The sequence below is a fragment of the Chenopodium quinoa genome, unplaced genomic scaffold (genome assembly GCF_001683475.1).
Source record: "Chenopodium quinoa cultivar QQ74 unplaced genomic scaffold, ASM168347v1, whole genome shotgun sequence".
NCBI classification, from domain to species: Eukaryota; Viridiplantae; Streptophyta; class Magnoliopsida; order Caryophyllales; family Amaranthaceae; genus Chenopodium; species Chenopodium quinoa.
The window spans coordinates 240541-256577 of NW_018742556.1; the positions used below are offsets into that span (position 1 = coordinate 240541).

Genomic DNA, 16037 nt, shown 5'->3' on the forward strand with positions numbered 1-16037 from the left:
TTTGCATCATAATATTTGACAATTCAAGCCTTCTTTAATTTTTCTAAAAGAAAAATAAAATCTAAAATATGTTTATAGACTCATAGTCATTGGTGCCTTGGTGGTCAATCTAAGTAAATAGAATTGTTCCTAAATTCAAATGAGTGAATATTGTTGATAGCTAAAATTTTTAAAGTTCGAGCACGCTACATTTTAAAGTGATTTTATAAATAAAATATCAAGATCAAGCCAAATATGGTTCAATCTTGCAATATATTGCCATATTGGTAAGAAAAATAAATTCAATTAAAACTCGATATCGAAGTCGTAAATTGACATTTTGACAATAATAAACCCAAGGTAGATGGCCCAAACAAGAAGCTCATACATTACAGTTTGTTCAGTTAATAAAGCCCAAAAGGGAAATGAGAAAACATGGGCCGGCCAGTAGCCCATACTCTTTCTTATTTACTACTCCCTCCGTCCCTTTATTTTCGCCCCATTTGACTTTACACAATCTCTAAGACACTTGTTAAAACATTTATATCTCCATTTTTGTAACCGTAAAAATTATTAAAATGTTGATATTAATTAAATTTACGATGAGACAAATTGAACAAGATTTCACATAACTATATTTTTCTTTTGTTGAACAACGAGAATTTACAGTCAAAGTTTGACCTACATTTTGGCAATAAGGCAAAAAAATCACGGAAGGAGTACCTTTGATAAATATTAGTTGTAAATTTAAAATATTTTATCTCATAAATAATACTCAAGGTGCAACTAATATTTAATGGATGTACTTTATTGCTGGTAGCAATTAATCAAATTGATAAATATATACTCTTGTCAAAATAAGAAAGTAGTAATAAAATAAAGTCAATCGTATTCCAATAATTATATAAGTTAGACCTAAGACTTTAAGAAGTTTCCTTCAATTAATAAATCGACATTACCCCATTTGGCTAGCTAATTACTAAGTTATTATATTTTGATCTCTTACAAAAAAATACTACTTCATGAGATGACTTTGAATAACTTATGCACAAAACTACAAATTATTCTTTATTTTAAACAATTTAGCTTGGTTTCCTCGTGATTAATACTTGTATTTGATGGTTATTGTCTAATCAAGATTAAAGCCCTACCAAGATGAGCTCTACTTCATCAAACAAAATTCTACGTAAAACAGGTGTCTAATTAAACAAAAATGTTCGGTCACTCCAACTACTCTATACAAGAAGTACTACATAATTACATTACATGGCGTAGTGGGTATGAGTTTTACCTTATGGATTCGATTCCTACCGGTTGTGGTCGGTTCTTGAGTCTGGGAATTGGGATTCCTTTATTTTCCGCATCATTGCCTAATAGCCTAACTGCATAACTAGACCGGTCTACTTGTGATAGGTACCGGTTTAGTAAGATCGTTCTTTTTATACTAAAAGAAAATAACCAACTCCAACTACTCCCTACAAACTATGTAAAAGTCAACTTCACTTGTTACACTCTTTGTATGTTTCGTGGGTGTGAGTCAAATGTATTGTATCCAATATGTTACTATCTTACTTGTATAGTGTATACTCCATAACAAACATACAGAATATAATCAAGTAAGACATAAACCGTAACTTTGACCATAAATGTCGATAGCACATAAGTCTCACTAATAATATGATCAAAGGTCCTTTTCCTTAAAAACACTCTTTCAATATAAGACTGGCATTATATGAATTTGAGTTGCACTTCAACTAGTTCTAATTAAACTAATAGATTGTTGAAAGTGACATGAGATTAGAGCTGTCAATTCGAGTAAACGGGTCGGTTTGGGTCGGGTAAGAGTGGGTCGGTTCAACTCGGGTTGGGTCAATTCAGATTAATTCCATAACATATGCGGGTCGGGTTTGGATTGGGTCATGCTTGAGTCGGGTCACGTCGGGTCATACTTCTTATTGGGTTTGGGTTGGGTTTAGGTCGGGTTACATTCGGGTCGGATGAATAATACTCCGTAGGTCAGGTTTAATTTGGGATTTCACGAGTTTAAACAGGTTAGGGTAATTCTCGAGTTCGATTCGGTTCAGTCCAAGTCAATAATTTGTGGGTTAGAATCAGGTCGGGTCATTCTCGGGCTTGAGTCGGGTTCGGTTCAAGTCAATAATTCGCAGATTATAATCAGGTCAGGTCATTTTCATCAAGTCAGGTCATTCTCGGGTTCAAGTCAGGTTCGGTTCAAGTCAATAATTTGCAGGTTATAATCAGGTTGGGTCATTTCCAAGTCGGGTCATTCTCGGATTCAAGTTGGGTTATATTCAAGTCAATAATTTGCAGGTTACAATCAGGTCGGGTCATTTTCAAGTCAGGTCATATTCGGGTTTAACTAACTATAAAGAGATAATTATCATTTTTATCAAGCTAATTCTTTCCTTTATAATATATATGACAATATATTAGGGAACTATAGTCTACAATTTAGAAAGATAAATATCTCAGCTCCTTTAACCATACAACAATTTTATATATAATTCTTAAATTTGAAGATGATGCTCATTTCTTTTGTTGGCCTGGACCGACGTGGTCTCCCAAAACAAAATGTTTTGATCAACAATAATAAGGTGGTTTAAATTGCATTTAAGGTGATTTGAAATCGGGTCAGGAACAATTTGGGTTGAATTTAGGTCGGGTCAATAACAAGTCGTGTTAATTTCGAGTGGAGTTAGTAATAGATCGGGTTGAATTTTTGGGTTGGGTAAGTAACAGGTAAGGTAAAATTTGAGTTGCGTCAATAACAAGTCGGGTTGAATTTGGGTTAGGTCAATAACATGTCCGGTTAATTTCGGGTCAGGTTTTTAACAGGTTGGGTTAAATTCGGGTCGGGTTAGAAACAAGTTGGGTTGAATTCAGGTCAAGTTAGTAACAACACTGGTTAAATTCGGGTTTTGACAAATTAAAACGGGGTTGGGTAGATTTCGGTTCAAGTTCTGTTCGGTGCATGTTAATTAAATTGGCCGTTGTAAACCGGTAAATCGGTGCAAGTTGGAAATCGGTAAATTGGTCGTTTAAAAGCAAATTGAATGGTTCCACACACCCAATTGGACTCCTGGAGGGTATTTGAAATCATGGTAAACATTTCGGCAGTTTTTATTTTCGGGCGAAAAAAAGTCAAAAAAATTCCAAAATTGAAGGCTAATATCCACGTTTTTTGAGAAATTTTGGAGGTTTCGGGGCACATTGCCAAAAATTCTTAAAATTCTAAAGGATACATCTCGGGGTCATAAAATAACGTTTGAAAACATATATAATCATTATTTGTTGTCATAAACGTTCGTGGTAGACTTGAACTGATGAAATCGGTGCAAGTTGTAAACCGGTAAATTGGTCGTTTAAAGGCAAATTGGATGGTTCCACCAACCTAATCCGACTCTCGGAGGGTATTAGGGACCATGGTAAACATTTCGGCAATTTTTTGTTCTGGGCCAAAAAAAGCCAAAAACTTCCAAAATTGATGACTAATATCCACGCTTTTTGAAAAATTTAGGAGGTTTCGGGACCTAGTGTCAAAAAGTCTTGAAATTTTAGGGGATACATCTCGGGGTCATACAATGATGTTTGGAACCATATATGATCATCATTTATTGTCATAAATGTTCGTAGTAGGCTTTAATTAATAAAATCGGTGCAAGTTGTAAACCGATAAATTGGTCGTTTAAAGGCAAATTGGATTGTTCCACCTACCCAATGGGACTCCCGGAAGGTATTAAGGCCCATGGTAAACATTTTGCCAATTTTTATTTCCGCACAAAAAAAAAGTCAAAAATTTCAAAATTGAAGTCCAATATCCACGCTTTTTGAGAAATTTTGGAGGATTCGGGGCCCGGTGTCGAAAAGTCTTGAAATTCTAGGGGATACATCTCGGGGTCGTATAATGCCGTTTGGAACTATATATGATCATTATATGTTGTTATAAATGTTCGTGGTAGGCTTGAGTTAATGAAATCGATGCAAGTTGTAAACCGGTAAATTGGTCGTTTAAAGAAAAATTTGATGGTTCCACCCAGCCAATTGGACTCCCGGGGAGTATTAGGGACCATGGTAAACATTTCGGAAATTTTTATTTTCGGGCGAAAAAAAGTCAAAAAATTCCAAATTAAAGACTAATATCCACGCTTTTTGAGAAATTTTGGAGGTTTCGGGGCCCAGTGTCAAAAAGTCTTGAAATTTTAGTAGATACATTTCGGGGTCATATAATGATGTTTGGAACCATATATGATCATTATTTATTGTCATAAATGTTCGTGGTAGGCTTGAATTAGGGCTTGTTCACATTTACTGAAATGAGCTTAACTGAACTGAAATGATTGGAGCTGAATTGAACTAAACTAATTGGAGCTGAATTGAGCTGAAATAAAAATTTTATGAAAGAAGGAAATTAGGAACTAAACTGAACTAAACTAATTGGAGCTGAATTAAAATGAACTGAACTGATTGGAGCTGAACTTAACTGAACTAAAATCAAGTAAATGTGAACAAGCCCTTAATGAAATTTGTGCAAGTTATAAACCGGTAAATTGGTCGTTTAAAGGCAAATTGGATTGTTCCAATTACCCAATTGGACTCCCAGACAATATTAGGGACCATGGTAAACATTTCCGAAATTTTTATTTCCGGAAGAAATAAAATGACAAAATTTTTAAAGGCTAATATCCACGCTTTTTGAGAAATTTTGGAAGATTTGGGGCCCGGTGTCGAAAAGTCTTGAAATTATAGTGGATACATCTTGGGGTTATTTAATGCCGTTTGGAACCATATATGATCATTATTTGTTGTCATAAATGTTCGTGGTAGGCTTGAGTTAATGAAATCGGTGCAAGTTATAAACTGGTAAATATGTCGTTTAAAGGCAAATTGGATGGTTTCACCCACCCAATTGGACTCCCGAATGGTATTAGGGACCATGGTAAACATTTCGGCAATTATTAATTTCGGGCGATAAAAAGTCTAAAAATTTCAAAATTGAAGGCTAATATCCACGATTTCTGAGAAATTTTAGAGATTTCGGGGCCCGGTATCGAAAAGCCTTGAAATTCTAGACAATACATCTCGGGGTCATATAATTGCATTTGGAACGATATATGACCACTATTTGTTGTCATAAATATTCGTGGTAGGCTTGAGTTAATGAAATCGGTGCAAGTTGTAAACCGGTAAATTGGTCGTTTAAAGGTAAATTGGATGGTTCCACCCATCCAATTGAATACCCGGAGTGTATTAGGGACCATGGTAAACATTTCGGAAATTTTTATTTACCGGCGAAAAAAGTAAAAAAAATTCCAACATTGAACGCTAAGATCCACGTTTTTTGAAAAATTTTGGAGATTTCGGGACCCGATGTCGAAAAGTCTTGAGATTTTAGGGAATATATCTCGGGGTCATATAATGTCGTTTAGATCCATTTATGATCATTATTTGTTGTCATACATGTTCGTGGTAGGTTTGAGTTAATGAAATCGGTGCAAATTGTAAATCTGCTGTTTAGAGGCAAATTGGATGGATATACCCACCCAATTGGACTACCGGAGGGTATTAATGACCAGGTAAATATTTCGGCAATTTTTATTTTCTGTAAAAAAAAAAGCTAAAAAAATCCAAAATTGAAAGTTAATATCCACGTGTTTTGAGAAATTTTTTAGGTTTCAGGGCCTGGTATCGAAAAGTTTTGAGATTTTAGAGATACATCTCGGGGTATTATAATATTGTTTTAAAACATAAATGATCATTATATGTTGTCATACGTTCGTGGTAGGCATGAGTTAATTAAATCGGTGCAAGTTGTAAATCGGTAAATTCGCCTTTTAAGGGAAAATTGATGGTTCCACCCACCTAATTAGACTCCCGGGTTGTATTAGGGAATATCCGCAATTTTTTTTTACAGGCGAAAAAAATTAAAAAAATTTCAAAATTTAAGGCTAATATCTACGCTTTTTGAGAAATTTTGGAGGTTTCAAAATCCGGTATCAAAAAACTTTGAGATTTTAGGACATACATCTCGGGGTCATATAATGCCGTTTGGAACCGTATATGATCATTATATGTTGTGATAAATGTTCGTGGTAGGCTTGAGTTAATGAAATCGGTGCAAGTTGTAAACCGGTAAATTGGTCGTTTAAAGGCAAATTTGATGGTTCCACCCAGCCAATTGGACTCCCGGAGAGTATTAGGGACCTTGGTAAATTTTTATTTTTGGGCAAAAAAAAGTCTAAAAATTCCAAAATTGAAGACTAATATCCACACTTTTTGAGAAATTTTGGAGGTTTCGGGGGCCAGTGTCGAAAAGTCTTGAAATTTTAGGGGATACATCTCGGGGTCTTATAATGCCGTTTGGGGCCATATATGATCATTATATATTGTCACAAATGTTCATGGTAGTCTTGAATTAATGAAATCGGTGCAAGTTTTAAACCGGTAAATTGGTCGTGAAAGACTAATTGGATTGTTCCACCTACCCAATGGGACTCCTGGACGGTATTAGGGGCCATGGTAAACATTTCTGCAATTTATATTTTCAGGCAAAAAAAAGTCAAAAATTTCAAAATTGAAGGCTAATATCCACGCTTTTTGAGAAATTTTAGAGGATTCAGGCCCAGTGTCGAAAAGTTTTGAAATTCTAGGGGATACATCTCGGGGTCATATAATGTCGTTTGGAACCATATATGATAATTATTTTTTGTCATAAATGTTCGTGGTAGACTTGATTTAATTGAATCGGTGCAAGTTGTAAACCGGTAAATTGGTCGTTTAAAGGCAAATTGGATGGTTCCACATTCAAATAGGACTTCAGGGGGGTATTAAATTAGGGACCATGGTAAAAATTTCGGCAATTTTTATTTCCGTGAGGAAAAAGTCTAAAAAATTCCAAAATTGAAGGCTTATATCTATGCTTTTTTAGAAATTTTGAAGGTTTCGGGGCCAAGTGTCGAAAAGAAATGAGATTTTAGGGGATACATTCGAAGTCATATAATGACGTTTGAAACCATAAATGATTATTATATGTTGTCATAAACATTCATGGTAGGCTTGAATTAATGAAATTCGTGCAAGTTGTAAATTGGTAAATAGGCCGTTTAAAGACAAATTGGATGGTTCCACCCACCCAATTGGACACACAGAGAGTATTTGGGACCATGGTAAACATTTCGGCAATTTTTATTTAAGGGCGAAAAAAAAGTCAAAAATTCCAAAATTGAAGGCTAATATCCACGCTTTTTGAGAAATTTTTTAGGTTTCAGGAAACGGTGTCGAAAAGGCTTGAGATTTTAGGGGATACATCTCGGAGTCATATAATGCCGTTTGGAACCATATATGATCATTATATGTTGTCAAAAATGTTCGTGGTAACTTGGCTTGAATTAATGAAATCGGTGGAAGTTGTAAATCGGTAAATTGGCCTTTTAAAGGTAAATTGGATGGTTTCACCCACCCGATTGGATTCCCATGACCATGGTAATTATTTCGGCAATTTTTATTTTCTGGCGAAAAAAGTCAAAAAATTCCAAAATTGAAGGCTAATATCCATGCTTATTTAGAAATTTCGAAGGTTTCGGGGCCTGGTGTCGAAAAGAAATAAGATTTTAGGGGACACATCTCGGGGTCATATAATGCCGTTTGGAACCATATAAATGATTATTATATGTAGTCATAAACGTTTGTGGGAGGCTTGAGTTAATGAAATCATTGCAAGTTGTAAACCGGTAAATTGGCCGTTTAAAGGCAAATTGGATGGTTTCATCAACCCAGTTGGACTCTAGGAGGGTATTAGGGAACATGGTAAACATTTCGGCAATTTTTATTTGCGTGCGAAAAAAGTCAAAAAAATCCAAAATTGATGACTAATATCCAAGTTTTTTGAGAAATTTTAAGGTTTCGGGGCCCAATGTCTAAAAATACTGAAATTTTAGGGGATACATCTCGGGGTCATATAATGCTGTTTGGAACCATATATGATCATTTTTTATTGTCATAAATGTTCATGGTAAGTTTCAATTAATGAAATCGGTGCAAGTTGTAAACTGGTAAATTGGTCGTTTGAAGGCAAATTGGATTGTTCCACCCACCCAATGGGACTCCCGGACGGTATTATAAATCATGGTAAACATTACTGCAATTTTTTTTTTCCGCGCGAAAAAAAAGACAAAAATTTCAAAATTAAAGGCTAATATCCACGTTTTTGAGATATTTTGGAGGATTCGAGGCTTGGTGTCGAAAAGTCTTAAAATTCTAGGGGATACATTTTTGTGGTCATATAATGTCGTTTGAAACCATATATGATCATTATTTGTTGTCATAAATGTTCGTGGTAGGCTTGAGTTAATGAAATCGATGCAAGTTGTAAAACGGTAAATTGGTTGTTTAAAGGCAAATTGGATGGTTCTCATCCACCCAATTAGACTCTCGGTGAGTGTTAGGGACCATGGTAAATATTTCGTATTTTATTATTTCGTGCGAAAAAAGTCAAAAAATTCCAAATTGTAGGCTAATGTCCATGCTTTTTTAGAAATTTTGAAGTTTTCGGGGCCAAATTTTGAAAAGAAATGAGATATCGAGGGATACATCTCGGGGATATATAATTCCCTTTGAAACAAAACTGATTATTATATTTTGTGATAAATGTTCGTGGTAGGCTTGAATTAATGAAATCGGTGAAAGTTGTAAACCGGTAAATTGGTCGTTTAAAGACAAATTAGATGGTTAAACCCGCCCAATTGGACTCTTGGAGGGTATTAGGGACAATGATAAACATTTCGTTAATTTTTTTCTAGGCAAAACAAAGTAAAGAAAAATCCAAAATTGAAGGCTAATATCCACGTTTTTTGAGAAATTTAGGAAATTTCGGGGCTAGGTGTCGAAAAGGCTTGAGATTTTAGGAGATTCATCTCGGGGTCATACAATGCCGTTTGGAACCATATATGATCATTATATATTGTCATAAATGTTCGTGGTAGGCTTGAATTAATGAGATCGACGCAAGTTGTAAATCGATAAATTGGTCGTTTAAAGGCAAATTGGATGGTTCCACCCAACCAATTGGAATCCCAAAGGGTATTAGAGACAATGGTAAACATTTCGGCAGTTTTTATTTACGTACGGAAAAAGTCAAAAAAATCCTAATTGAATGATAATATCCATGTTTTTTTAGAAATTTCGAAGGTTTTGGGGCCCGATTTCGAAAAGAAATGAGATTATAGGGAATACATCTCGGAGTCATATAATGTCGTTAGGAACCATAAATGATTATTATATTTTGTCACCAATGTTCATGATAGGCTTGAGTTAATCAAAACGGTGTAAGTTCTAATTTAAACCGATAAATTGACCGTTTAAAAGCAAATTGGATGAGTTAACTGATGTGTCTAGTTTATAAGTATTTTACCCCCGTCCCTTGGTCATAATTAGTAGTTTTTTTGGCTCTTTAGAGCCACTTTTATTACTAATTGGTGTATTCTAGTGTTTTCGTAGATTTGGTTGACTTTTGCAGGGATTTATACTTTCGGAGTATTTTCCCAAGATATTTTGGAGCGATCACGAACATTGGAGAAGCACGACCAGATTTTATAGCCCAAGGCTGGTTAGAGCCATCGAACCGGTGATTAAGGGCTCGGTATAGGTGATACCGGGGCATTTGGACCAAGTATTCAAGACCGGAAGAGGAAACCCAGATTGGCCCGAAGAGTTGGAGCCCAATCGTAGTCCAAATAGTGGCCAAAGAGGCTGGCGCCCGGAGGCGCGCCCGGCCGGGCGGGAGAAGCTAAGGCTGGCGCCCGGTGACGCGCCCGGCCGGGCGCGAGATGAGTACTGACAAGCAAAAGGCGCGCCCGATCGGGCGCGTGTATTTATTAGGAGACGATTAGCGTCGTTTTAGTTTGTTTTAATTTAGGATTTGTACAGAGTATAAATACTCCTCCGTAATACGATATCTCTCTCTCTCTCTTTCTTTTTACTCTTTCTTTCCTCTCTTAATTGTTCTCTTAGATTTTCTTTCTCTTAAACCTTTGTTCTTAATCCATTCTTAATTCCAGATTTATTTTGGTAACGATTTTTCTTCTCTTAATCTTAGTTGTTTATTTTATTTCTTTAATCATGTCTTACTTTATTGCTTTGATTTGTTTAGTTTCTATTATGTGTGAGTAGTTTTCTTTCTAGGGTTTATGGGGATCCATGAATAATATGAAGGGGTAATTTATTGTTGTTAATTATCAATGCTAGATTAATTTCCTATTGATTGATTTAATGCTCTGTGACTAGATTAGGCCTGATCTTTTATGCATGAGTTTGACAATATTGATCCGAGATTCGACAGATGAGAATTGATGTTTAGGTCTAGTTTCAATAGGCAGATTAATTTATAAATGGTTAAGTCAAGATTCGAGAGATGAGATTTAATATCGGTAGATTAATTCTGTGATGGTAATACGTAGCGAAATCCCTTTACGATCTGGTTAATTGATGCATTGATGATTGACTATTATTGATTTTTATATTGTATGATAACTTCTTATTGAATTGTTTTAACGCTTTACAATTATGGCTTGTAAAAGTATAGCAATATTGAATTGATGAATCGAGCAGATGTTAATTTGATATTAAAGGCTATTTTCAATAGGAACTTAGATCTAGTAAATTGCGAGAGCCTGTTAGATCTATGTTGATCAATAAATTGCGAGAGCCTGTTAATCATGTTATTTATGCAATGTCAATGATTGATTATTATGTTTTACCCTGGAGTATTATTTATTGGTGAACCTATGCCCTAGATCCTTTTATATATTGTTTTCTCCCTATTCTCAATCTTCGTAGTTTAGTTTATTATTCAAATATAAATATTGGTTACTTTATAATCTAGATTATATTAGTTAATTAGGAATAAAAAGACTTGTTTCCCTGTGGAGTTCGACCCTACTTCCCTATCTACTTTAGTTAGAGGACTTAGGTAATTACTTTTGATTTGGGGATACCACTTTAATTACCCTGTCATTAACCCACCCAATTGGACTCTTGGAGGGTATTAGAAACCATGGTAAACATTTCAATAATTTTTTTCTGGCCGAAAAAAAGTAAAAAAAAAAATCTAAAATTGAAGGCTAGTATCCACGCTTTTTCAGAAATTTTGGAGGTTTCGGGGCCAGGTGTCGAAAAGGCTTGAGATTTTATGAGATACATCTCAGGGTCATATAACGCCGCTTGAAACCATATATGATCATTATACGTTGTCATAAATGTTCTTCGTAGGCTTGAATTAATGAAATCGGTGCAAGTTGTAAATCGGTAAATTGGCCGTTTAAAGGCAAATTGGATGGTTTCACCCAACCAATTGGACTCCCAGAGGGTATTAGGGACTATGGTAAACATTTCAGCAATTTTTATTTACGGGCGAAAAAAAGTAAAAAAATTCCAAAATTGAAGGTTAATATCCACGCTTTTTGAGAAATTTCGAATGTTTTGGGGCCCGGTGTCAAAAAACGTTAAGATTTTAGGGGATCCATATCGGGGTCATATAATGTCGTTTGGATCCATAAATGATCATTATATGTTGTCATAAATGTTCATGGTAGGCTTGAGTTAATGAAATCGGTGCAAGTTGTAAACCGTCAAATTTGTCGTTTAAATGCAAATTGGATGGTTCCACCCAACTAATTAGACTCCTGGAGCGTATTACGGACCATGGTGAACATTTCGGCAGTTTTTATTTCCGGGTTAAAAAAAGTCAAAAATTTTCAAAATTGAAGGCAAATATCCACGCTTTTTGAGAAATTTTGGTTGTTTCAGGTAAAGCTATCGATTTAGGTAAACGGGTTGGGTTTGGGTCGGTAAGAGTGGGTCGTGTCAGCTCAGGTCGGGTTAATTCAGATTAATTCCATAACCTTTGCGGGTCGGGTTTGGGTTGGGTCATGCTTAAGACGGGTCACTTTGGGTCATAAATCTAATTGGGTTTGGGTCGGGTTAATATATAACAGGTCGGGTTACATTCGGGTCGGGTGAATAATAGTTCGGGTTTAATTTGGGTTTTCACGGGTTAGGGTAATTCTCGAGTTCGGTTCAAGTCAATAATTTGTGGATTAGAATCAGGTCGGGTCATTCTCGGGTTTGAGTCGAGTTCGGTTCAAGTCAATTATTTGCGGGTTATAATCAGGTTGGGTCATTTTCAAGTCGGGTCATTCTCAAGTTCAAGTCGGGTTTGGTTCAAGTCAATAATTTGCGGGTTCTAATTAGGTTGGGTCATTTCCAAGTCGAGTCATTCTCGGAGTCAAGTCATTTTATGTTCAAGTCAATAATTTGCAGGTTACAATCTGGTCGGGTCATTTCCAAGTCAGGTCATATTCGGATTCAACTAATTATAAATAGATAATTATCATTTTTATCAAGTTAATTATTTCCTTTGACTATAATATATATGGCAATATACTAGGGAAGTATAATTTATAATTTAAGAAGATAACTATCTCCTTTGACCGTACAACAAATATATACTCCGTACTATATTAACTCTTAAATTTGAGGATGATGCTCCTTTCTTTTGCTGGCCTGGATCGACTTGGTCTCCCTAGAAAAAATGCTTTAATCAATAATAATAAGGTGGTCTAAATTGTATTTAAGGTGATTTGATATCGAATTAGGAACAATTTGGGTTGAATTTAGGTCGGGTCAATAACAAGTCGTGTTGATTTCGAGTCAGGTTAGTAACAGATCGTGTTGAATTTTTGGGTCGGGTTAGTAATAAATCTGGTAAAATTCGGGTCGGGTCAATAACAAGTCGGATTGAATTTGGGTTAGTTCAATTACAAGTCGGGTTGATTTCCGGTCGGGTTTGTAACAGGTTGGGTGAAATTCGGGTCAGATAGGAACGGGTCGGGTTGAATTCAGGTCAGGTTAGTAACAAGTCGGGTTAAATTCGGGTTTTGACGGGTTAAAACGTGTTTGGGTCAATTTCGAATCAAGTCGGGTTCGGTTCAGGTCAATAATTTACGGGTTACATTCGGGTCGGGTCATCTTCAGGTTTGTTCATGTTTGGGTTCAGGTCTCACATACTCGGGTCAACTCGGGTCTAGGGTTGGTTTCAGGTAGAGTTTGGGTCACCATTTTTTCGCATTCAAATGGATCGGTTAATAATCGGGTTTAAGTTGGTATTACAGGACGGGTCAACTTTTGACAGCTGTACATTAGATGAGTAACTATAATAAAAATATATTGTTGCTCACTAACTGCTAATTTTGCTTGATTCCACCTTTTTAATCCTTAAAAGTTTTGGTACAAAATCGAGAATGCAAACCCTTTTTGACTCGATTTTTGTGGTTGGTGAGATGATTCAATCTTACTACCAAGTAGTCAAAATAATGGAACTAATGTACACATTAGAGTAGAGCCTCATTAATACTCGTACTTCTTTCGTTTGTTATCTTGGTTTCATGTGTGAGTCACTATTTTGTTAAATAGGAAAACCATCATCATTTTATGGTAGAGAGAAATGTTTAAATAAAAAGACGTACTCTTACATAAGTGGTTTAACAAACAGAGATTATAATAGTACCTTTATTTCGCAATTAGTTATCTATGGACAAAAATGTAAAATTCGTCGATACAATTCTATCATAAAGTTACTAATTATGCATATAATAAAAACTTTGTCCTTATAATGTACAATCACTTCATACAATTATACAAAACACGCTCATACCTCATAATAACACACAATCTTATCATATATGCATCTAACATCTAATACATAGTTGAATAATTGAAACTCTTTCAAGCTTATCACAAATTTTACTCAAAAAAACTCATGAATGGATCATAGTAATTAATCATACCATCAAAGCATCAACCACACTATATAGACATATAGTATATACATTTGCACCTAATTTTACACCCTAATTTTTACATCATCTAATTGAGGTAATAATAATCATAAACCCTAAAATAAATTACTCTTTAACTACTAAATTAAACAATACTTAACACTTAACACTTCATTTTATCACACATACACTTCTAATAATAGATGGCGTGTACTCAAACACAGGCACGTCTTAACAACATAAACATACGTAATTCGTTCTTTGATATCCCGTATCTATATCCGTACCCGTACAACTTACTAGGAGGTTAATTTCTTATACTTACGGCGGTAACTAGAGCAAAGACTACACATATCATAAACACTCGAACAATGTCTCCGACTCTCCACATTAACCACCCCACCATTTTCTCTCTCCTCCGCCTCCACCGCCGCTCCACCACCGCACACGGCCGTGTTATCTTCCAAACAAAGCCGTATTATCTTCTTAGCAGCCTCAACATCGTCTCCACTCTCCTCCATAATCCTCTGCACCTGAGCCTTCGGCAGCTTCATCTTAACCCTAGTAGGACCCACTGAACTTCCATAATCAGCCATTGATCTCGTGATAAGAGTAAGATCATCGGATGCTGTTCTTCGAGACATGAAATCTTTCGTAGTTGTCGTGGGCGCGAGCACACCAGATCTCACCTCCCTAAGTGGGGTTTGATAATTACTATTGCAAGTATTATTCAATGGAAATTTGGGTAATTCAACAAGAAGATAGATTTTTCTGGGTTTAAGCTCAAAATCTGGGTTTAAAGGTTTAGCTCTGAGATTGAACCTGAGAAAATCTTCAGAATCTAACAAAATATGATCTGGGTAATCTTTAATAACATCAAAAACTTTAGCTGGGATCTTCAACTTGAAATTTTCGCCATTGATTTTCATAATTTTTGATGTTTTACTGGTTCCTCCACCCATGTTGTTCCCCATTAATTTTCTCTTTTCTCTCTCCTCAGAAAAGGTCAGATAAGATAGAATATGAAGAAATGATTAATATTTGAATGGTGGGAGAATTGGGTTTCTAGAAAAAGGATGATGTGATGGAAGTGTGAATGGAAACAAATTGGTTTTTGGAGTTGGCATTTCGTCGAACATTTGGTGGGCAATATAAAAATGGTTGAGTATAAGTTTTAATTTGCGCCAACATAATCCAGATTACGGCGTGTAGAGAAAGTGTTTTGAATTAATAGTGAAATTAATATGGCTTACGTAGTTTAGAATTTTTGAGATTGCGCAATAAAATGGAGAAAGTTATTATCTGTTAAAAAAATAAATGTGATTTTAGCACATGGTATGCACATGAATTGATTTGGTGTTGTAATTTTAAATATTTTGTTTATTAGGGTAATTAAATTTATGATATTCTTATGGTTGGAATTCATAGTGTATCTATCATGACTTCAACTTCATGTCATGCTCATGCATGATGGTGTTGTGAAACCTTATGTTTGGGAAGGCTCATACCAAAATTACTTCATATGGAGTAATGGGATATTATGTTTTATTCACTTGATTTTATTTAATTAAAAATTAACTAAGTCAAAGCTTATTTTGATCATATTTTAAAATGAGTAGCCTTTGTTAACTTTTCTTACAGTTAGGGCTTTTCATCGGTCTATAATCAAATCGGACTGAAAATTAGAATTTTAAGTACCAAAGACCGGACCGATTAAGCTGGGACCAAACCGAAAAAATCGGTCCGAAACCCGGACCGGACCGCTTTGGACCGATATAAGAATTTTTTAAAAAAAACAAAATTAATTTTTTAAAATAATTTTATGGAAAACTCTAAAAAAGTAAAGAAAAATATTCACTTTAATGTCTTTTTTTTTTTTTTTTTTTTTTTTTGTATATTTAGTACAAAAAAGCTCATAAATTTAAAGTTTCGAAGCTTATTAAGGATAATCTTAACCATTATTTAAGGTTTCACGCATATTTTTATATACTTCCTCCGTTAATGGTTAATTGCAACAAAGGGGTATTATTTGTGAGATATAAAATATTTCTTTGTTGCAATTAACCATTAACGGAGGAAGTAAAAAAAAAAAAAATCAATCCGGTCCAAGGCCGGTTTTTATAGGGTTTTGGACCAGACTGAAGTCCGGGAAAAGACTAGACAGATTAATTCGGTCCGGTTCAGGGTCGATCGTTGATCGGTCTGAGG

General features: G+C 35.2%; 1 protein-coding gene across 1 annotated transcript; it reads right to left on the reverse strand.

The window, feature by feature from the left end:
* Nucleotides 1–13702: 13702 nt before the first annotated feature.
* LOC110720331 (uncharacterized protein At1g66480-like) lies at nucleotides 13703–15022 on the reverse strand. Its single transcript, XM_021899340.1, has one exon. The coding sequence runs from the start codon at nucleotides 14801–14803 to the stop codon at nucleotides 14129–14131; it is 675 nt and encodes a 224-aa protein (XP_021755032.1). The 5' UTR covers nucleotides 14804–15022; the 3' UTR covers nucleotides 13703–14128.
* Between the last annotated feature and the right edge of the window lie 1015 nt (nucleotides 15023–16037).

Excerpts from the sequence above, each read along its gene's own strand:
- LOC110720331 (XM_021899340.1), bottom strand. The coding sequence starts at position 14,803 with ATGGGGAACAACATGGGTGGAGGAACCAGTAAAACATCAAAAATTATG.